The sequence below is a fragment of the Thunnus albacares genome, chromosome 1, assembly GCF_914725855.1.
Source record: "Thunnus albacares chromosome 1, fThuAlb1.1, whole genome shotgun sequence".
Classification (NCBI taxonomy): domain Eukaryota; kingdom Metazoa; phylum Chordata; class Actinopteri; order Scombriformes; family Scombridae; genus Thunnus; species Thunnus albacares.
This window is the reverse complement of record NC_058106.1, coordinates 36,767,258-36,790,908: the sequence shown is the minus strand read 5'-3', so window position 1 is coordinate 36,790,908 and position 23,651 is coordinate 36,767,258. Positions and strand designations below refer to the sequence as shown.

General features: G+C 39.6%; 2 protein-coding genes across 3 annotated transcripts in view; one reads left to right on the top strand and one right to left on the bottom strand.

The window, feature by feature from the left end:
• The window catches only part of LOC122986866 (multiple epidermal growth factor-like domains protein 11), a 172,809-nt gene extending 163,702 nt beyond the window's left edge, over positions 1-9,107 (top strand). The window contains exons 21-26 of one of the 2 annotated variants that reach the window (XM_044358321.1): positions 378-611; positions 969-1,087; positions 2,352-2,421; positions 4,354-4,407; positions 7,173-7,394; positions 8,243-9,107. In XM_044358321.1, the coding sequence (XP_044214256.1) occupies positions 378-611; positions 969-1,087; positions 2,352-2,421; positions 4,354-4,407; positions 7,173-7,394; positions 8,243-8,448 (905 nt within the window). In that variant the 3' untranslated portion in view covers positions 8,449-9,107. The remainder of the gene's footprint in view (positions 1-377; positions 612-968; positions 1,088-2,351; positions 2,422-4,353; positions 4,408-7,172; positions 7,395-8,242) is intronic. The other variant, XM_044358331.1, reaches the window with a different exon arrangement.
• A 2,348-nt stretch (positions 9,108-11,455) lies between these two features.
• On the bottom strand, positions 11,456-23,421 carry rab11a (RAB11a, member RAS oncogene family). Its single transcript, XM_044359350.1, has 5 exons — positions 23,256-23,421; positions 19,112-19,307; positions 18,774-18,967; positions 18,059-18,139; positions 11,456-14,667 (listed from the first exon to the last, which is right to left on the bottom strand). The coding sequence occupies exons 1-5, from the start codon at positions 23,293-23,295 to the stop codon at positions 14,531-14,533; spliced, it is 648 nt and encodes a 215-aa protein (XP_044215285.1). The 5' UTR covers positions 23,296-23,421; the 3' UTR covers positions 11,456-14,530.
• Positions 23,422-23,651: the final 230 nt, after the last annotated feature.

Below are 23,651 nucleotides of genomic sequence, written 5' to 3'. Positions count from 1 at the left end.
CTAGTTGCATTGTGGGTAATGTAGGCGCCAGGTTTTGACAATGAAGAAGAATGTGTTTAATAAAAAAAGATGATATCTCTGGTTCTGCTGCATTGATTTTGATCCATTTTTGTGAATGTGAGCCTTTATAGTACAAGGAGTATAATAAGAGTTTGTTATTTTGTTTAACCCCTTTAGATTTCAGTTATTTCAGTGAAGCAAAATATCATAATTTAGTGTGATTCTCAACATTAGATTCAAGAAATGACCTTGAAACGTGAGGACTTTTTTGAACTTACTATGAGGACTCATGTAAGCTGTAGCTGTACTTTATGGTCGTTGTAGGAGTTCAGGTGTTAAATATTTTCTCATGTTTACCTGTCGACTGTTTTCCTCAGCGGCCCTGATGATGGAGGAACTGAACCCGTACACCAAGATCAGCCCGGCGCTGGCGTCGGAGCGCCAGTCAGCCGGCGCCGTGCTGGGCATCATCTTCCTGCTGCTGCTCATCATGGCCATGCTGGGTCTGGTGGTCTGGTTCCGCTATCGGCAGAGAGAGAAAGGTCACCACGTGCCCAACGTCACCTACACGCCCGCCATGCACATCAACTCCACCGACTACTCCCTCTCAGGTGAGACGTCCGCATCTCTGGATGTTTTTCATTTGTCCTCCAGGTGCTTTTCTCTCCTCGCACACGTCCCGACAGACTGGACAACCTGAACTAGACTGCAACTCACTTTTATTAACGATTGTCTCTCAATGAATCGTTTAGTCTATAAAATGTGGAAAAATCAGCAGTGAATTTCCTCCTCTTGGTTCCAGTTGAAGCTCCTTCATTTTTAATTTGCAGCTTTGGACGACAGTGTCACTTCAGGTGCACATGCATGTATATATGAAGGTGATATGTGGAGGGCAGGATATGAGAAAGTGTTGTGATGTGATGTGGTGACAGAAAGGCTGCAGTGCACAGGTCTGCTCTCCTCTGCAGAGTCTTCTCCCAGTAACAGCTCCGTAGGCCGCTGCTTCTCCAACCCCAGCTACTGCACCCTGGGGCCCTGCACCTACTCCGCACACTACGCCAAACCAGACAAGAGGAGCTCCGCCAAGGTGGGTCCAAGTTCTCTCTTCCTCAGCAGCAGCTTGTGTGTTACACTTTAACAGAAGACAGTAGTGTAAATTTTACCAGCTATTGTTAATTAAAGCGGCTATAATTGATATTTTTATAACAATGTCTGAGCTGACGGTGTGTAATGTGTTGGTTGTGGCTCGTAGTGATGAACCTACAGAGAATTATCAGCGACTCTGCAGCTCCTCTCGGCTTCACGGAGCTTTATAGTGAGTTTCAGCTCATTGTTTAGCTGCAACTTTACCGTTTCGCTTCACTCTCAGTGCTCGTTTTCAGAGAAAAAGCTGTAAAAAGCAACTGTACACTACCTGCTCAGCACCAAACAGCAAACACAGTTAGCTGTAGACTAGCTGGTGAACATAGTGGAGCATTTAGCAGCTAAAGAGCCAGATATTTCCCTCAGGAGTTGGTAGAGAGCAAAAACAGAGCTAAAAGAGAGTGAATATGACTCCAAATGAACAATAATGTTGCTACATAACTGCTGGATGTGGAAATAAGCAACTGTTTGCTTCAACATATCAACTTACAAGCTGATGATATGTCAGTGTTGTGTTCATAACATGTTTCTGCTGAAAACTAGTGGCCAAAAAATTAGTTATTCCACATTTAAGGCTGCCAAGTTTTGTCAAGTTTATATAGAGATATTACATATCTCACTTTTTTTTTAAAAAACGAACAGATTTTCTCATTTAACTCAAATGGTTTTATTTACTCAGGTTTTCTGCCTCCACTCCAAAACAACGGAGGTGATTGAATGTCTGTTTATGGAGCTTACAGTGAAATTGGAAGAAATTACACTAAAACATTCAAAAATAACATTTTTATACAGGAACAACGTCCTGGTTTCACCTGATAATCCACCAAAGTTTTCACAGGAACTGTTTTCTAAAGAGGAAATTTTCCTGATTAAATCTTTGGATGAAGCTTTTAACATCTACAGCTTGACTCTATTTATTAAATCATGCAGCCTCATTATAGTGTTACAGCTTTACTTCCTGGAAAATAGTCTTTAATGGTGACCAGAAAGTGTAAATACACAGCTGCCTGCACCTGGAAACAAATAGAACTCACATTTATCTCACATTAGTTTATACTTTCAGATGAAATCTTCATGTTCTGTTTCATCTACAAAATGCATTTTTTTTTTCTCTGTATTGATATTTACAAGCATATAATGCATTTTTTGATTTCTTTGAAGGCGTCTGTGCTTTCTGATGTTTTATCGGCTTCCTTTGATTTTCCCAGATGAAGAGGAAGAAGCGACACAGGAACAGCGCTCCGGAGTGGGGAGCCTACTGTAACCTCGGTGAGCTCGGTCAGTCTGAGTTTCTGCTCTTTCGTCTCTTACTTTGTTTTCAGCTGTAACGTCCTCAGTCAGACGCACTTACAGATGTACTTTAAGACAAACAGAAACAGATGTGTGTTTTTGTTGTTGTTTGAACCAAAGGAAACAAACAGCGGCTTAAAATCTACGAGCCAAATTCCTCACTGATGTCGTCCATTCTGGTCTCACATTAAAAACATCTTCCAGTTTTAATAAGCTAAACCTCCACGATTAGCAGATCAATTAAGTTCCTTTTTTATTTTATTGTATTTGACTGTAATGAAAGTTATGAAAAGAAAAATTATGAGGATTTTTATGTAATCTATGAGTTTTCATTTATTTGAGTGTGTAGCAGAATTTCAGTATTGGTGAAGTCAAGCAGGTCAATTTAAGCCTGATACGGTAACAACATGTTGTAGTTGTAGTCTAGGTGTAATATCTTCATTTCATATGAAACATAATAGAATGAGGATGAAAGTGAAGCAGAGTCGAGCTGGGATCACTAACAGGAAGTTAGTTAGTCTCTTTAGTTTCTGTATTGTGACGTATTTCTCAGTGATGGTGCAGTTACAAGAAGGATTTAACCCGGTTTAGCATCACGCAGTAATGAGTAAAAGCAATTGGCACAATTTGGCCAGTTGGAGATAACTGGAGAGGTTCGGGGACACCAGTGCTCCCATAAGGATAGGCCTAGAGGTCTGGAATATTATACAGGTTGACAAGATGTAGAGGGTTTATGGTGCTCTGCATAGTTCTGGCGTAAAGCATGTCCTAATAACTGTTGTTCAAATATGACTCACTGACTATAACGAGGAGGCACTTTTTTGAGTCTTATTTGAACTGATGTAGTTTTGTTTGTGTTTTAGCCACATGCTAAACAAACACATTTCCCAAAACTAGAAGCTGTCACTTGTCAAATGAAGCCTAATACATGCATCATGGCCTTACAGTTCTTCTGTTATAAGCTTTTCCATTTGGCCAAATAGGTGAAAATTCTATAAAAAGGGTGGATGTTAAAGGGTTAATTAAAATAAAATAAATAGAATCTGATTGGACCATTAAGAGGTGTTTGTGACAAATACAGAACAATACTGAGCTGTAGAGGACTGTTGGCCTCCACAAACATCTTCCTCACCTGTTGTTGTTAGATCAGGAGGATGATGAGGTAGAAATTTGCCCTCTGACATCACACACTCCATGATATCGCTACGACCCACAAACGGTCACGTGTGGTTTTATATGATGGGTGGCGTGTACATTGTTTTAAACGCCAACATGAAAACATCTTACAGGAAGTAAAAAAAAGACACTTTCACTTATTCTGCTTCTGTAACTTCACACACATATTTTATCAACATCTACACTGTTTTTATTTTCGCCTTTTGTTCTGTTGTTAACAATAATTATAAAGGATTCTTTAAATAATAAATCACATTTTTTTATTCCTGCCAAATATCACATACATAAATGCAAATTCACATAAACAAAGCCTTTGTTTACTGTATTTAAATATTCATTGATGTATTTGGACCTCCTCCGATTCAAAAGCAACTAAAACTGTTTATTTATTTCCTTCTTTGAACATTAACTTTATTTATTTATTTATTTATTCACATTTATTTACTCTTTCTCTTTTGATATACTTATTTGTCTTGTTTACCCCTGTATTACCCCTCTATGTTGACTTAAAGTGATTTTTTTTTAAAGGAAGAGAAAAGAGGGATTTTAATATAGAAATACACAAAAAATGGTTTTATTTATATTTGACATGTAACAACTGAACACAGGGACACATGACTTCATTTCACTGGTTCATGCATATGCAAACTGGTAATAATCATAACAGTAGTTCATGAATACACTTGAATTCTCCTTTTAATCTTCATATTAATAACCGGTATATAAACGTCTCTCTGGTTTCAGGTGTTTACTGCATCGACCGGCGTTACAGTTACCACATGGAGCCGCGCTACAGAGGTACAGTGTGAGGTGGACTGAGCCCCATGTGACCTCATCACACGCCCGACTCCCCCGGACCAATCCTCTTGCTCGAACAGCCCTCCCCCCCTCAACCAATGACTGTCTCTCTTGCATTTTGAACCTTGAACCCTCAGTTTTTTTCTGTGTTTTAAAGTCCTGCTGGATGCTGATCGCTGCATGTCGCATGTAACGGAGGCCCTGACCGTCCACACTGTGCAGATACTGCAGCCTCATGCAGTTATAACCACTGAAGATATGAAGAAGAGATTTACGGCTGTGATCAGTTATTCTTTTCTTCTCTCTGTGTTCATAAATATCCATGGATGTGCATTACATTCACCAAAGAGAAAGAATTTGGAGGTTTTATCTCACGTCACGTCACCTCATCGCTTTTGTACATATATTCATGGCTGCCAGACACACCGGCTCTCATGCAAGAACAGTTTCATGTGCTTCTTCTAAATCTCTCTCTGACTTTATTCTGTGAGGTTTGTTCCAAGTCAGATTCAACAAGCTCTCGCTCGTTTCAGCCTGATGAACGTCACCTGTTCATGAGGAGTTCAACCTTTGTCACTCGACCTGTTCAGCTGTGTTTGTGGATGAGTTTCATTCACAAAAATATTCCTAAAAAGTCCAATTCCAACTGTCAGAAACACAACAGCAATTAGAAAATATGAATCCATCAGAGAGAAATAAAGAGGAAACGCTTTGACATTAAGTTAGATGCTAAAAAAACATCTTTCTGAAGCAAAGCGCTCCACGACTAACATGAGAGGTGTCATGTGACTGTCACAGAGACGTTAGAGGAGCTAATATTACAGCCTACAGCAGGTGATGTCACACTTGTCAGCTGCAACACAACATGACGCTGGACAGAAAGCTGCAGAAAACAGCCTGAGGCTGCTGTTTACAACAACTACTGACAGTAGCAGAAGCTGCTGCTGCGCCAAAATATGATGATAAAAATCATAAAATCTAAAAAAAAAAAAAAAAAGCCCTCAGTAAACTGGCAGCAGTGATGATGAGAATATAGTGAAAAATGACTGAATGTGTCAAAAAGAAGCCTATTAAATATGATATACAGTACTGTGCAAGATGTTTAGATTCTTATCCATTATGCAATACCATCAGGGAGGCGTCTGATTGGTCCCAAATTTATTCATGACATGACAATGACCCCAAGCAAACAGCTAGAGTCATAAAGAAGAAGAAGAATGATGAGTCCTGCAACAGATGGGACGGTTCGGCCCCCACAGAGTCCTGATCTCAACATCATGGAGTCAATCTGGGATTAACATGAAGAAACACCTGAGATGCACTAAATAATAAATCCATAGAAGAAAAATAAAAAAAAAACCTACAACCTGCAAGTTACCATGAAAAACTGCTGCTGTTTTAAAGGCGAAGCTGCTCATAGTAAATGTTGATTTCATTTAGGTTTCTGCTGTTTACTCAACTTTTATAAGAAGTTAATTGATAAATTAAAACAATTTATAGCAATATTTTTGTAGCATTCTCACTTTACTTTCAGTGCCTGAAACTTTTGCACAGTACAGTAGGTAGTATAAGAGTAAAGTAATAAAAATGCAAACATAGAATTGTATAAAAAAAGGAAAATTAATCTCTGATTAACTGGAAATAATCCAATAAAAATTTGATCCAAACTCCCTGCAGGAATTTATATTTGGGTTCATTGTACAGTTATTAATTGTTCTGTACTGTTATTGTTATGAGTTGAATATAATATGAAATGTCCATAAAATACGTCAGTTCATCAGTAGTTTATGGTAAATATGGAGCCGCTGCTGTAGCGTCATGTTAGTTTTTTAGTAAAATATCGCCTTTGACATTCATGTTCACTGACTTTTCATCATCGGATCAAACTCTCTATTTGTCCGATACTTTGTTTTATGAGAAAATTCCTGCCAAAATAAAACAAAACAACATGCGGACGAGGCAGCGGGAGGAGAAGTGGGTGAGATGAGAAGAACAGCAGGTCTGTGGTTTCTTCAGGTGCAGCATGAAAAACTCCAACAAGTATGAACCTGAACGCTCTGCTTCCCTGTAGTGATAACATATCATTTTTAACAGATTTCCGTGATTCTGTGTTACAGGTGTGTTTGTGTCTTTGCAGGATGAATCTGACTCCTCTCCTCTGTGTGTTTCCCCCTCTCTCTGCCGGGATCCTCTCCTCCTGCTTTCACTCCCAAAACTCACCCGGAGAATCTCTCCTCCACTAAAACTGAACGCTGTGTGTTTAAACTGCTACTGCCATGTTTTCATCTTCTATTTGTCCTGTGATGTAATGTCTCCTCTAACATACATGTTGAAATGTAATTCCTGACATGACGTCCGTTTGTCCGGTCCTTTTTTATCAGGGATGAAATTGGTCACCATGGTAACTCTTGCAATAACCAAGCAGCCTGTTCTTTATTCCTACTTTGCAGCAAATGTTTCAGACATGATTGTTTTATTGGAGCTGAATAGCAGGACGGTTTTGTTCAGCCGCTGTGTTGCTCTCAGTTTCTTTCTGAGGTTTTAAAAGCATTTCAAAAGGTTTATAGTGTTGTTTTATAGAGCAGAATATCATTTTTTAATCGATATAAAAGGTGAAAGTGGAAATATGAGGTTCTATCCAATAGTAGCAGAGCATTATTTTCATATAGCATCACCAGCAGACGTTCAGTGACAGTTAAGAACCTCTTCAACCACTCAGGTTAATAAATTCTTCTGCTCTGTTCGTGTCGGTTTTGTTCCGTCAGACTACATGAAGGGCTCCCTGTCCAGCACCTGCTCCCTCAACAGTGAAAACCCGTACGCCACCATCAACGACCCGCCCGCTCTGGCCTGCAAACACTTGGAGAGCAGCTATGTGGAGATGAAATCGCCGGCTCACCATGAACACATGACGCACTGCTGCTCCGCCGCCATCATCACCACGACCACCACCACCACGGCGCCCGCCAAGAACGTCTACGACATGGGTACGTTTGTTCACTTCCAAAAATGACGTATTTGTTTATAATTTTCATTTTCATTCTGTTTTATTAGAGTAAAAAAGGGATAAACAAATAGATTGAAATATCCTCGCAACTATTTGATGGATCGCCATGAAGTTTTGTACAAACGTTCACGGCCTCCAGAGGATGAACCCTCCTGACTTAAGTGATCCTCTGACTTTTCCTCTGGCGCTACCGTTAGGCTGACTTTTTAGTTTTTTATTGAAATATCTCTACAGCTGTTGGATGGGTTGGTTCTCCTGACTCTTCCTCTAGTGCCGTCATCCCATCTACAGCTGCAAATAACAATTACGTCGATTATTTTCTCAATTAGTCGATTAGTCGTTTGGTCCATAAAATGTTGATCACTGTTTGTCAAAGCTGAACTTGACACCTTAAATGTCATTTTGTCCCAACTAACAGTCCATAAATCCACAGATATTCAGTTTACTGTCATAGAATAAATAGATTTCACACTGAAGAAGAAGAAGAGACATCTGTGCATTTGGAGAAAACGGAATAAAAGGAACAATTTAACTGATTTGGATGTGTGAACTTTTTTTTGTGCTTTGAACTTTGACTTTGGTTTCAGCACCCCTGTTTGATGTTCTTTACTTCTACTTTACTATCATAGAAGACTGAATACATTTTTAAAAAATCACATTTGAGAAGCTGGAATCAGAGAAGTTGAACTTGTTCTCTTATACGATTAATCGATCATCAAAATCAGTTATTCGACTAATTGTTGCAGCTCTAATCTGGTCAAAATCTTTTCCTAACACTAGCATGGCTGCAGACTCTTAGTCATTTCCTCTCTTCTCTCTCTCTCCCAGAACCAACCATCAGTATCGTCCAGGGAGCCGGCGGCGTGGTGGTTCCCAGTTACCCTCAGAACCCGTACGACCTTCCCAGGAACAGCCACATCCCCAGCCACTACGACCTGCTGCCCGTACGCCCGAGCCCGTCTCACAGCCACAGCCTCACCTTCCACAGCCACAGCCCCCCGCTGCCCGGCAGCCCCACCAGCTCGCTGCTCTAGACCCCCGACACCCCAACAGACTGGACGCCTTTGGGGGGGGGGGGGGGGGGGGGGGGACCCAGTGCACACCCAGTTCATCCAGAAACAGGAAACTGTGAACTGGGACACAACGTTGGAGGGTTTTTGATTGATGAGCGCAGGAGGAGGACAAAGATATGATTTGTTGAGACTAATATTTATTTCTGCGTGTGTGTGTGTGAATCTCCCTCTCGCAGTGCTCACACCGTCGCACTGCTGTTTGATATCTTATCACTGTATTATATCCAAACTGTTCGAGCTGTTTCGTGCCAGTCAATACTACATATTTGTGTCGTATTGTAAATTTCCCCCTCATCAACAGAAACGTCAACAGAGGGAATATACACGTACATACGCGCACGAGTATACCTTTTTTTTCTGGTATGCTGGTGTCTTTGTCATTTTTGATACATCCTGAGTCAGAAGACGGAAACTGGAGGACGACGGGAAAAAGAAAAACTGAGACTGAGTTACTCGTGTAAAATTAGCGGAGTTGAACTGTAAATGTGCCAAAGAGGAGAGAGAGACGCCGACTTCACACCTGAACAAGCATCATATGAACATTGTTGCTCGCAGTGCAAACAAACTTGTACAAGAAAAAGATGTTCCTTCCCAAAAAAAACAAAAAAAATAAATAAAAAGGAACTGAGGAATGCTGGTCAGGTTTACACTACCTGTATAGTTCTGGTATTTTTACACATTGTTTCTTATTTCCTGTTTACATATTTAAAGATCCTGACGGGATCCATATTTTCTCTCTTTTTGTATGTACTGTAGACTAAGTGGTGTATCGGATGTACACTCGCTGTACATTGTAGTGGTTATTATTGTGAATTTTTTCTTTTGTTGTGTCGAGCTTAATACACATGCATGCCAAAGATTATTCAAGATATTAATAGTTAGCCAGGAAAAAAACCCTTATTATGTCCTTTGGTGCAAATTACTGTCATCTGACTGACTCAACATGAGAACCAAAAACATCTGGAACATGTGTTTTAGGGATATGCTGTGATGTATTTGGTATAGTGAGGGAAAAAAAGGCCAATGAAAGTTAAAAATTTTTATTTACTTCACATAAAAGCTCCTAAAAACAAAGAAATATTTCTCATCTCCTTGTGGCAACTATCTCTTATAATCCAGATGAAATTGAGCCGTAAATGGATGAAATTTTGCTTAATTTTCCAGTTTTTTTTAAATATTCTAAAACTTTGGCAAATAGCAATAACAGGACATGTTGACAATCAGATGTTATCAGCTTTGTTTTCTCAACGTATTTGTTTTCCTGCTTTTGTTCCTTTTTTTTTTTTTGCTCCGACTTTATATCTTGCTCGTATGTCATTTTCTCATCTTTGATCCAGAAAATAGTTTCAGCTATAGTAGATGTATCCAGTGCTACTTGTGTTTTTTGTTTTTTTGTTTGTTTCAAGCTCTTAAGCTTAATAAAGTCGTCATAGCTCAGGGGAGTGGTGTCATGTCTGGTTACACAAATACGCACAAGTAGAAATACCACAATGTAAAAATACTGCATTACAAGTACAATTTATAATTGTATAATTTTACAATTTACAATTTATTATTGGCTAAATATACATAAAGTTATAAAAGTACTCATTTTACATTAAATACTTTTAATAAAGTACATAATTAATACTGAAGAATCAATGCATAAGCAGCATTTTATTATTGTTGCTGCTACAGAACTTTATAAGAATCACAAATAAATCTGGGAGGTTGTGAGATGATTAACAAGAGGAAAGAAGTTACATACATTTGGATTCATTTTTCAGAATTTTTCTCTAATCTTTGCTTTTTCTGTGAAATATTAGTTTGTTTTTTTTAACTCTTTGGGCCTCAAACAGTTATTTATTTAAAACCATTTAAGAAGACGAGAAATGTCAACTCAGATTATTAGACACAAATACAGAGGTTTTTTTGTAAAGCTACAAAAGTTTGGTAACAAGTGGTTTAATCTTAAATAATACAGTGTAATTTATAAGATTATCATTATGTTATTTCATGTAAAATCTTCATCTGAGAAGTAAAACTGTCAGATAAATGTAGTGGAGTAGAAATATAAAGTAGCATCAAATGGAAATACTCAATTTAAGTACAAGTACCTAAAAATTGTAATTGAGTTAATGTTAACTAAAAAACTTCCACTACTGTTAATAATAATTTAAATATTTTATGCAGAGAAGCAGCTTCTGGTATTGAGAGCTGTGATCTGGCGAAATGAACATACAGTAAACACTCTGCTGGTCAAAGGTTTTAGAACAATTCCCCCCTTTTTTCACATTTTTATTGAAATTTAAGCAGTTCAAGTCCAGTGATTAACGTTACAGGATGTGAAGGTGAGCAGTGAACTGCAAGAGGTAAAAAAACAAAAAAAAGTTTAGGTTACCAAAACCTGAAATACACTGTAAATTCCAGCGTTATACGTCGGATGAAGTTATGGGTAAACATCTCACAGCTTTTCTGCAGCAACGGACAAACAATTCCTACAAGTGTCCCAACTTTAACTTCCAAACCGTCTGTCTGTGTAAATCACGGAGGAGGAAGCATGACGGTCTGCGGCTCTTTTGCTTAGATCTGGAGTCGGTGTCCCACACAGTCCCCCCCTCTGGTTTACATCTACATCAGAACTATCTTAGAAGAAAAGAAAAGACAGTCTGCTTCAGATCATGGAACCAGTACAGACGTCGAGCTGGTTTGGGATGAACTGGACAAAAGGGTGAAAGAAACCTGGGAGTGAAACACTGCAAAAGGTGTCGACTGTGAATATTAAACAAAAAGATTCCGTAATTTCTTTTATTATCTCCAATTATTTGTACATTGAGACATTAAACTGTAAATTTCAATAAAAATTGAGGTATTCTAAAACATTTGACCGGTAGTGTGTATATATATATATATATGTAAATACTGTTTATATAAACCATGTGTCAGCTGCATGACATCACCAACATTACAAGTAAGATACAAGCTCATATAAAGGTTTATGACTGGTGCGCTTTATTAAGATGAACTGATAACTTAAGATATAGACACAATTGTACAATTTATCAATCTGTACAAAACATAAAACCATTCATTTTGACCCCCCTCTCACATTTAACCCTCCAAATTCATTGAAATGACATCATTTCACTCTTACACGTTTACACTGGAATTACAGTCAGTTATAGAATTGTAATAAAAATATGTAAAAAAAAAAAAAAAAGAAATCAAAACACACTTCTTAAAAAAAAAAAAAAAAACAAACAGAACAATGGAGGTACATGAAACAGGATCAGAAATCATAGTTTCAGAATAAAAAGGAATCACTTCGACTTGTCCGGATTGCCAGCTAGTGAGTCTGGAGAAGCTCGGCTGGCGGCGCCGTCTGTTCGAAGAAACGCCATTGGCACTGCCAGCCAGGCTCATACACACACTCCAGAGCTACCAATCTACCCTCTGCCTCTAAACACACACACACACACATACATACAAACACACACACACACACACGCACACACACCAACTTCAGGCATTGTATATGTCCGCTAACACCATCACACACTGACACAACTATAACCTGGAAAGTCAACAGACTACACACTCTGGAGTTTTTTTTTTTTAATTAGCTGGGAGGTTGTTAGCGAGGCGTCTGCCGGTTTACACGCTGCACTGGACACAGAATTAGCTTGTTAATAAAGCATGTCGTCGTTCCTAGCTAGCCAAGCCTGACCCTCAGGCAGATTTCATGGACAGTAATGAGACAATGTAAGCTACGTAAGGCGGGATACGACGTTGACGTTGCGGTCGTACAGAAAAGCCATGCATTGTGTTGAAGTCAGAGGCAGCTCGGTGTACGTAGGCTTTATGTGACAGGGACGACACAGACGTCTGCTCTTCTCCCCCGACGGGAGGAGGGGGGAGGGGGGAGGGGCAGACGACGAAGCTTGGGTGTTTGGTTAAGGAGGAGGAGGCGGATTATGGTGGTTAAGTTGTTAGCGGGTGAATGGGAGGCGGTGAAGGAGGCACTGTGACCAGACGTTAGCAGGAATGTGTTTGGCTTTTTTTAATAAAGCTGAACAAAACACACGCCGTCAAACCTTTTTATTCCTGCCAGTTGGAATACTGAGGATTTAAAAGGAAAGACTTTGGAGACTCGGCGTATGTTCTGCAGTGTTGAACGTTATATATTTTGGTTTTTTTGAAACAGTCAAATATGACAGAGGAGGTCCAGATTCTCCATGTGCAGTAAAAAAAAAAAAATCTAATCCCAGACAAGAAAGCATGTTTACTAGAGCAACTATTAAGGGTTCAGTGCAAGATTTTTGACAATTTCACGCTCATGAAATCTAACTTAGTGAGTGAAAGACTTTTTCTTACTTTCTCAGTGCGTCTTAACTACGGTTCTGTGGTTACATGCAAAGCATAATTTTTTTTGATTATAATATTATTGAGTATCATAGAAATGTCACATGAGAATACTACCTCAGTTACCTTTGCTGTTTTTTTTTTAAAATTCCTTCATTTGCTATAAGAAGTGCACTAAGAGGAAAAAAAAAAAAAATCCAAACAGCCATGTACTAGTTTCTGCATAGTTGTAGTCAAATATGTTTATAATAATGAATGCATACTGTGTTCCTAATGTTGGAGCTGGGGGGGAAAAGCCCGATGGATTAACGCTGAACTTCAATCTGAACATCCTTCTCAGCGTGAGCGTCAGCGTCTCTGCGTGACGCCGCGCCGAGACTTTAAAAGTAGCGCGATGTGAAAATCCGAACGTGCGGGAGTCGTGTTCAGCTTTCATGATGACAGCCTTTATAAAAAAAAAATATATATATATATATATAACACACACACCCCTCGGAGGCAATGATAGTGTTCCGTATAGAGTCCAGATCGAGTCTCTCTCGCCTGATAAAAACATGCAGCGCAGCAGAGTTCCATCTTTTAAAAAAAAAAAAAACATGCAGAAAAGCTGCCCCCCCCCCCCCCCCGAACCCGCCGCCTTGCTGTAAACACGGCGACAACAACTTCACGAGGCTGCGCGCTACATGCTAATGCTAGCTCACACCTGGCCCTTTTTTTTCTCCTCCCTCCCCCTCCCCCCCCCCCACACCCCCACTCCCAACGGCACAAACTGAAGCTCTGCAAATGCGAAAGGTTCTACGTTTCACTAGCGTCATATTCACAGCAATCAGATCAGAATGGCATGACACTACCGCGACGACGGAGCACACGCGTCTACACTGTGCCCGATACATCCACATGGTTTCCAAACAGTACATTGCACTAAAGAGGAGGAGAGGAAGAGGAGGAGGAGGAGGAGGAAGAGGAGGAGGAGGAGGAGGAGGAAAGGGGGGGGAAGCCTAAAAATGACAGACAGCTTGTATAGAGGAATACACTTCAGAGCAACTTTGATGTGCTTTAAATTCATATATACCTAATAGTAGATATATGATACAATACAGAGAAAGATCATAAAAAAGTGAGAAATCAACAGGAGCACAAAGTATGAAGAAGAAAAAAAAAAAGAGAAGAAGAAGAAAACAAATCACATTCATATATTAAGACATTTTTGTGACATGTCAGCGCATCTACAGTAATGAAATCTAAAGTGATATGAAATGCCTGCTGCCTGCTGTCCTGCAGTAGCCTAAAGACAGAGGGGCTCTGCTTGGGGGGCCACCCCACGCGGTGACTTCTTATAACGGGGTATATTTACCAGGGGTAGGGAGGGGAGGAGGAGGAGGAGGAGGAGGAGGAGGAGGGGGCTGGGTGGGGGGGGGGAGGCAGGTACAGGTAGGTGCAGAGTTCGGGTCACAGCCTTGAAGCTGTGGCTCGTCCCTCCCACTCCACACAGTACACCGAGGCAGTCTATTTTCTGAGGAGGGGGAGGAAGGAGGAGGGTGAGTGGTGAGTCAGGCAGCTGGGAGCTGGGTAGAGGAGGAGGAGGAGGAGGAGGAGGAGGAGGAGGAGGGAGGGAGGGAGGCAGGACTGTGGAGAGAGAGAGGAGGGGGAGACAGGGAGGAGGAGGAGGAGGAGGAGGGATAGCAGCAGATCCAGGACTGGGCTAGATGTTCTGACAGCACTGCATCTTTGGTTTGTTCTCGGTGGGCTGCACCTGGATGTTGACCACGTTGTTGCTGGGTGACATGTCGCTCTCCTGGCGCTCCGACATCTGCTTCTGGGAGACGATACGGTAGATCTCTGAGGGGAGAGACGGAGGAGACCAGAAGAAACGTCATGTCGTTTATATTCTTTCTGCCACGATTAGTTGATTAATCGATTAGCTGTCAACTATTAAATTAATTGCCAGCTATTTTCATAATCAATTAATTGTTTGGAGTCATTTTTTAAGAAAAATAATGTGCAAATTCTTTGATTCCAGCCTCTTCAATGTGAATATTTTCTGGTTTCTTTAGTCCTTTATGACAGTAAACTGAATGTCTTTGGGTTGTGGACAAAACGAGACATTTGAGGACAGTTTTTTTTGACATTTTATGGATCAAACAACTAATCGATTGATAAAGAGCCAAAGTCAAACCTGAACCTCTGCGTTCTGTTCCAGAAGTAAGAAAATCTTATTTAAATCCTGCTGACATTTGTAACTGTACTCATAAGTAAAGATGCAGCTTTAGAACAGAGTCTTTGTCTACATTATATGTTTAGATGAGGACAGCAAATTTTTCAAAAACATCCAAATATCGTTGTTTATTCAGTATTTATGTTTTTAGCGGCCCTGGAAGCTCCACATATCAGCTGGACGAAGGAGACGAGATCATGAGCGAGAACGGATGTGTTAACTGTACATTATATATCCTGTTAATACACATAGTTTATTAAAACTCATCTATATTTATACTTCTATTTATATTCTGCTTCTTTGCACACAAATAGTTTAATGTCAACATGTAAACTCATAGTCCAGCCCTGCCACACACAGTCTTTACTGGACCACGTTGAATTCCTTGTATTCGCTACTTAGTGATTAATCTGCTGATATAGAGGACTAACTGTACAGATTTCAACTAGAAACACTGAAAAATGACTTTAAATAAAGCGTTGAGGAATTTTATGAATATGGACGAAACCAAAGTCTGATGATGTAAGTACCAGCAAATAATTGTTGTTTAAATTTGTTAAAATCGTAAAAAAGTTTGAGCTTTTAAAGGTGCAGTGTGTAGGATTTAGTGGCATCTAGTGGTGAGGTTGCAGATTGCAAGCCTCCCCTTCCGAGCGTGTGGCCGCGAAACTCGCAACAAACATGAAAGTCCCTCTCTAGAGCCAGTGTTTGGTTTGTCCATTCTGGGCTACTGTAGAAACATGGCGGCTCCATGGACGGGGACCCACTCCCTATGTAGATATAAAGGGCTCATTCTAAGGTAATGAAAATACAACGATTCTTATTTTCAGGTGATTATAAACTAATTATAACATACTTATAAAGCCACTAAATTCTACACACTGAACCTTTAACAGCAGCTGCTGGAGTGGAGCCGGGCACTCTGAGGAGAATATGGAAACACGCTTCATTTATTTCAGCAAGACAGATGAAAGAGACGCTGGATGAGAGCTAGAGGCCAGACAGGAAGTGACGTCATGACTTCAGCTCTCTATTTAGCTTGAAACGAAGCGCCGTCCCGGTTCACAAACGACGAGGTCGTGTGTAAAGATGATTTCTGTTTCTCTCCGCGGCTGCCCGGTGACTGACAGGAAGCAGATTGTGATGTTGATGACAAAAGAGTCACAGTGAACGTTTTCTAATTATGCAAAATATCAAAAACCATTAAAGCAGGAATGTCAGACTAACAGCTGAGCTCAGATCCAGGTGATGAGTTTACTGTTAAATGTGAACACAAATGAACTTTATAGAACAAACTGACTTTATTAGAGCATCAAAATTGGATTATTAGGCTATTTCACTTGTTTCCATTTTCTTTAATTTAGTTAATTACAAATAATCTAACAGAAAGGTACAAAAAAACATATCTGGACATTCAACATACTTATAAATACATCAAGTTCCAGTTCACACACACCATCAGTTATTGTGTGTAGACGGAGGAAAGCCTGAACGTGAAGCACAGACGGTTTCGAGAAGAGGCAGAAGATAAGTGATTAGTTTTTTTTCCTGGAGTTTAATATAGCTGCCTTCTGTCAAAGCCGCTGTTCTCCACAAACACTCTCTAAACATGCAGAGCAGAGCAGCATGACTCACCGGCACCAATTAATCCACAGCTGAAAATAGTCCTTCACAAATGAACCAGGTTGAATAACATTCACTAAAAACTAAGAGTGTCCAGCTGTTCTAGGAAATTACTGAGCCTTTTTAAAAAGAAGCTATAAATTTGTGGCCTTTTTTTATTAAAGATTTACGTACAAAGAACGAGAAGAAAAACATGTTTTTGAGAAGTAAATGTCACTTCCTGGTAAAGATTCTTAAAACTGTAACATCTCTTTTCACTTAGAATAAGTTCTTACTATTTTCATTGCTTTTTTGATTGTTATGCACTGCAACACAAAGGCATTCTTGGTAATAAACCTGTTTCTTCTTCTAAACTCAGTAATCAGTTGAACTAAACGAGGGCGTCGAGTTCACTGAACCTCACTGTCTGACTCTGTGGACAGAGATAATGTAGAGACACTAGCAGGACCATTAGCACACAAAAACATACAACAGCATTATCTTTGCAGTTGTTCATCTCTTCACTCCTGATAACAAAAGGTTGTTTTTTTTTTGCCACTCCTACAAAGATAAGCTGTTCATACATTACATTATGTAATGAGGTTAATCCAGTGCTGCTGTGTTTCTGTTTGTATCTCTCCCAGCAACTCAAGTTCACTCACCTGACTTTCCTCTCACTGTAATCACCCTCATAAAAACCAAAAGCTCTCTGATAACAAAGACACCTGTGACAACGACACCTGGGTATCGTTTCCTCAATAAACTTGTTAATGTGTTTAGAGCCGAGGCAGCAGTTGCTCTTATAAATGAGCGCACGTCTTGCTGTGAGAACTCGGGTTGGGATGTGACGATGTCAACGGTGAAACATCGTAATGGGGGATAAATTACTCGCAAAGCTTTTATTGCACTTACAGTAACAGTCGATAATTATTCTAATGAGAGATTCTACGATTATGAACTGACTGTCTGCAGCAGCAGCAGAGTCGTAGCAGAGTGAGACGTCTGTTCTCCGTCCTGCTCTCTGCTGTAAATGAGCGTATCGCTAGCTGTTAGCTTGCAGCTACTCTCATGTCTCCGGGTCTCTGTGCTCGTTTTCGGCAACAACTCTGACGGCAACTAATAACTAACTAACATCTAACTGCCTTACTGTAGGTGCAATAAAAGCTTTGTGAGGAAAAAGCCAATAAGAGTAATTTAATCTACGCATAAGATGGATAGACGATGTTAAGATGCTAAAGCCTCAGTGGTTGATGACTGTCCATCAACCCAACACTACTAACAGCAATTTTTACACACACACACACACACACACACACACACACACACACACACACACACACACACACACACACACACACACACACACACACACACACACACACACACACAGAAAGAGAGAGAGAGAGTACACACCTGTCAGAATGGTCTGGAAGGCCGTCTCAACGTTGGTGGAATCCAGAGCCGATGTCTCCAGGAAAGATAAACCGTTCTTCTCTGCGGGGTAAAGTTGAGCAACAGAGCGCGTATATCAAATATGTGGCATTCTTCAGATAACAGGCCGGTCTGACCCGCTGCACACAAACATCTCAACCACAGTGTGTTACACGAAAACATCTCACTACAACAATCACTTCTATGCATTATTACAAATCATTAATTTAATTTCTTTACTTTACTGAAGACGACAAGACACTAGAAACACCTGATGATTCACCTTTTTCCTTTAAATCGCTTCTTTAAACTCATATTTATCAACTGGCCTACTAATCATTTGTATGTTTCTTATGTTTGATATCTTATTACTATATTCTTATAGTCTGTTTTTTTGATTTTCAGCCTTCACTTTTCTTCCCGTACCTTAACATTTGTTTTGAGAAGTGTCAGTTTTGTGGTTTTAGACACTCTAAAGTTGTTTTGACAAGTTATTTAAGTTGTTTTTAAGATGAAATATTTTTTAAAAATATTATAAATGACATTCATGGGTTTTGTCATTGCATTTCTTTTTAATTCTGATTTTGTATTTATCTGTTTTACGTTGTTTTTCTGTAACTGATTGTCGCTGCCAGGACGCTGGGAAGTTTTCTCATTAATTATAAGGATAAATAATAAAAGCAGAACTGAATGTTACCAGCGAAAGCCCGGGCCTCGTCGGTGGGAACGGCTCGGAGGTGACGCAGGTCGCTCTTGTTGCCCACCAGCATGATGACGATGTTGCTGTCGGCGTGATCTCTCAGCTCCTTCAGCCAGCGCTCCACGTTCTCGTAAGTTAGATGCTTGGCGATGTCGTAAACCAGGAGAGCCCCCACCGCCCCGCGGTAGTACCTGCAGGAAACGTTTCGTTTCATCATCATCATCACACAATTCTCATCAGAGCCGGTGATCAATGAATTGACTAAAGATTTCAGCTCTACTGTGATTTATGACACGTATTAGTGAATTAGTGTATTGCGGCTGTACTACACTCACGCTGATGTGATGGCGCGGTAACGCTCCTGGCCAGCTGTATCCCAGATCTGAGCCTTCACCGTCTTGCCGTCCACCTGGATGCTGCGTGTGGCGAACTCGACTCCGATGGTGCTCTTACTCTCCAGGTTGAACTCATTGCGGGTGAAACGGGACAGCAGGTTACTCTTCCCCACGCCTGAGTCACCGATGAGGACCACTGAGGAGACAGAGATAAGAAACACCACCTTCAACAATCACGTCTTATAAAAACATTCCTTAAATGTCCACTATCTAATCAATTTCATTAAAAAATGATACCCGTTAGATATTATAGCTTATTTACTGTTCATACATGTTATTATATTACACATGTATGTACTGATCTCACTTTCTGATCACTTAATTTGACATTGAGAACTTTATCGCTACACATGATCATTATTTACATTACGTACGACATATTGTGTGTAATTTGCTGCACTTAGAGGTGCGACAATTAGCTATCTGATTAAAAAATTAGTTGATTAATACTTTTTTTAACAATTATTTGGATATTAATGTCAATGTTTTAAGTCATTTTTCAAGACATTCTCTGGTTCCAGCTTCTTTTCTTTGTCCTATGTGATCGTAAATTGAACATCTTTTATTTTGAAAATCTTTTGTTTTGAATATCTTTTATTTTGAAAATCTTTTTTGGACTGTTGGTCGATAAACAAGCAGCTTGTTGATTTGCTGAAGACTCACTCTGGGCTTTAGGAAATGATGTGTGATGTGATTTGATTAATTGTGAAATTAATCAGCAGATTAATGGATGACATTAATGTTCTATTATTGATGTCACATTCAATTAGTGACAATATCACCTACTTACTGCTCTGAGCAGTATCAGTACCCGCATGCATCTATTTTTTATACCTGGTGCTTATTTATACTTTTTATTATTTCAAATTTACACATTTTTTTTCTCTAGATTTTCGTTTTCATAGTTCTTATAAAATGCCATCTTTGAGTAATGCCTGGCAGCTCCTTAAATAGGCTTGTTCCGAGAATTTAATTGCCCAGATTGACTCATCAGCTTAGAACCAGAGCTGCAACGATTTTGATAATAAATCATCTCAGTTATTATTCAACAAAAATGCCAAATGTTCTTTGTTTCAAGCTCCTCAAATGCAACGATTTGCAGTTTTTCTTTGTCATACGTGACGGTAAATGTTAGATCTTAATGTTTTGGACGGTTAGTCAGACAAACAAGCAAACTGAAGACGTCACAATTAGTCAAGAAAATAATAATTGGGAAACAATAATGAAAGTACTCGTTAGTCGCAGTCCTGCTATGAACCAGTTCATAGTTCTCATTTATTTATTGACTTCCAGCCGTTATCAATATGAGCTTATCCTGCAGGAGGGTTGAAGTCAATCTGAGCTCACGTTAGATGAGAAGCTCAGCAGTTTATCACAGTGCTGATATCTAAATGTTTAACATGTGTGTTACAGTATCAGCAGATTGTTTATGTATGACTGAACAACTAATCCATCAATCGAGAAAATAATTGTTAATGAAAATAATCATTTGTTGCAGCCCTACATCTTACCTAGTGTTACATGATAATTACAAGTTATTCTACATATCTTAACATTATAGCTAACACCCAGGTATTAATAATAAAGTTTATTTACATAGTACGTATCAAAATAATCACATTAAATGACATGGCAGACATAAAAAGACAAAAGGATAGAATAGAATGCCAAATACACACACAGCCCCACATATATATCATTACAAACAAATATAAATAAATCCATGAATAAAGATTACAAGAAAGCAGTACGATAAAAGTGAGTTTTCAGAAGCAACTTAAAAGAAGATACTGAATCTGCCAGTCTGAGATAGAAGGTGTATATATGTTAGTTATATTAAAATGTAGACAGACACCAGTAGTTTGTTTACTTTGACATTTCAGTAACCTTATTGTTTACTAAACCAAGCTATCAACAACTATCTAACACTTAGCCTACTCAGGTAGCTACATGCAGCACTGTATCTTCCTTAAATTTATATTATACACTTTGGTATCGTTAAAGGGCGAGTTCACAATTTTTCTTTCTTCAAACAAGAGTCAGTTGACCAAATGAACATTGAAATCAGATTTTCTTGCCATAATTTACAGTCACTTGTTTCTCTGGGAAGGTTTCTATCTGCAGGAACTCTGTGCATCATCTGCCAGCGTCAGTGTGGTTGCTGGAAGGTTTTTAATGCCTCAGACTGCTGCTGTTTCTCAGTCCTATTCTAGTATTAAAGGTCCCTTATTTTATATTTTTCCGGTGTTTTACTTGAAGTCTTGATATCAAAAAGATATCATCATCTCCTCTCTTAAGCTTCTCTTAAAATGCTCAATGCTCCTCTCTTCTGATTGGCTAACTGTTTTCAGACACTCGCCCAGGCCATCCACAGGTAACAGATTGTAGCCTAGCCTTTAGCTAGGTAAAACTCACCGCTAAATTGCGATGGCCACCGCTGAGGATAATGTTAACCAACCTTTGGAAGGCTGTGTAAAGACAAACTTGCTTCCTGACATCCAACAACTATGCAGTGTTTCCTCCACTACCATCTCTCCTCTGCTCCGCTCCCTGTGTGTGTGTGTGGGGGGCCGAGCCCCGCCCTCAGTGAAACACAGAGAGCAGAGCAGAGGAGAGAAACCAGTGCGAACATAAATGACCGTAAGACACAGAAGAGACTCTCACACTGAGCTGACATGAAACGAGTGCACATAAATTAGGTTAATAACATAAATAAATATACTTTATTTCTTTCAGGAGGGGCGAGCGACCCCTCCAAGACAAATGCTGAGCGTATAGTTGTGACATCACAGCCTTACAGAAGTCCACAGTTTCTGAATACAGGCTGTGTGCATTTCTCCCTGGACTGAGCGTTTTGATACTTTCACAGTATTTATATAGCATCTAGACCAGCTTTATAATCAAAAAAGAACTGGAAATCTCCCTTTCTACAATATGGGACCTTTAAGGTTGTATTTTTAATTTCTCTTCATTGTTATTTTATTCATGATTTCATTATTTTATATTAACTAACAAGAGGTTGTGATTGATCTGTCTGTATTACTTGTTTTTACGTTGTTAAGTTGCTGCCTGTCTTGGCCAGGACACTCTTTCAAAAGATATTTACAATATTAATGAGGTTTTAAATTGTAACATAAAGGTTTAATTACAATGTTTTTTTAAAATACATCATTCCTCCTGTTCATACTGACCATTAGAAGATCCCTTCATAATGCACTTACAATGGAGGTGATGGAGGACAAAATCCACAGTCCTCCTCCTGTGCAAAAATGTATTTAAAAGTTTATCTGAAGCTAAAATGAAGCTTCAGCGTCCAAATGAGTCAAATCAAGTAGATATCTTTCAACGTTACAGTCTTTTTAGTGCCAAAGTCCCTCTTTTTGTTACTATACTTCCACCGCAGCTCAACAGGGAAACACTGTCCGAGGAAACACAAAGAGGGAATTTGATGCTAAAAATATTGTAAATGTGTCAGATATCCACTTGATATGACTAACTCAGACTGCTGAAGCTGAATACAAGCTTCACATCAACTTTTAATGTGGATTTTGGCCCCCATCATTTATACTGAAAGCACATTTGAAGAGGAGCTTTTAATAGCCAGTATGAACAGGAGGTTTGATTACAGCGAGGAAAACCTCTTTCACTGTTCATATAGACACCTGAATGCTGTTTAAAGACAAACTTGGACCGCTGTGAACCTATCCTTTATCGGTCCTGCCCGCTGGGCCGGTGGTACCCCGTGAAGATGACGTGTTAACGGTTAACGGTTAGGTGTGTCCGCCGCTGAGCTGCTCCGCGCCCACTGCTAACACGCTAAGTGCGAGCTAACGGTCAGGAGGCCCGGTCGTTCAACGATAACTAACATGAGGTGATGAACTAACACATATCTTTAGCTCACATGTTTAGAGAAGGGTTGTTCCGTGCCGTGGAAATTAATTAAACCTGCTGACATTTTCCAGAAAGCTCGGTGAAAACCGAGCAGAGCACAAAGGTTAGCGGCGGCTAAGTTAGCATAGCCTGACAGTTAATCAGCTGGCCCGTTTCGCCTGACAGCTAATAATGAGGAGAAAAAAGCTTTTACCTTTGAACAAATAATCATATTCGTCATCTCTAGTGCCCATCGTCTTTTTGAGTAATGGTTAGCCCAAGATTTAATTAGTTTTAATGACAGGGAGGCGATACTGTATTTTCCTCTTCCAACGGGAATCTGTTTGGAAGCCGTACTTCCGTAATTTCTTCTTCTTCTTCTTCTGTGGCAGCTTGATGGCAGCACACACAGACCTCCGACATCTAGTGGTGAAAAAGAGGAACTGCGCAACACGTCTTTATTGAGATTCAAGTGTATAAGGCAAATTGCCTGGGGCCCAACCAACTAAAAGGGCCTTAAACAGCTATAGATTTATTATGATGTTTAGATATGAACAACATTGTATTATGTTACTATTCTAACTCATTATACCCCCAAAATAACTTACAA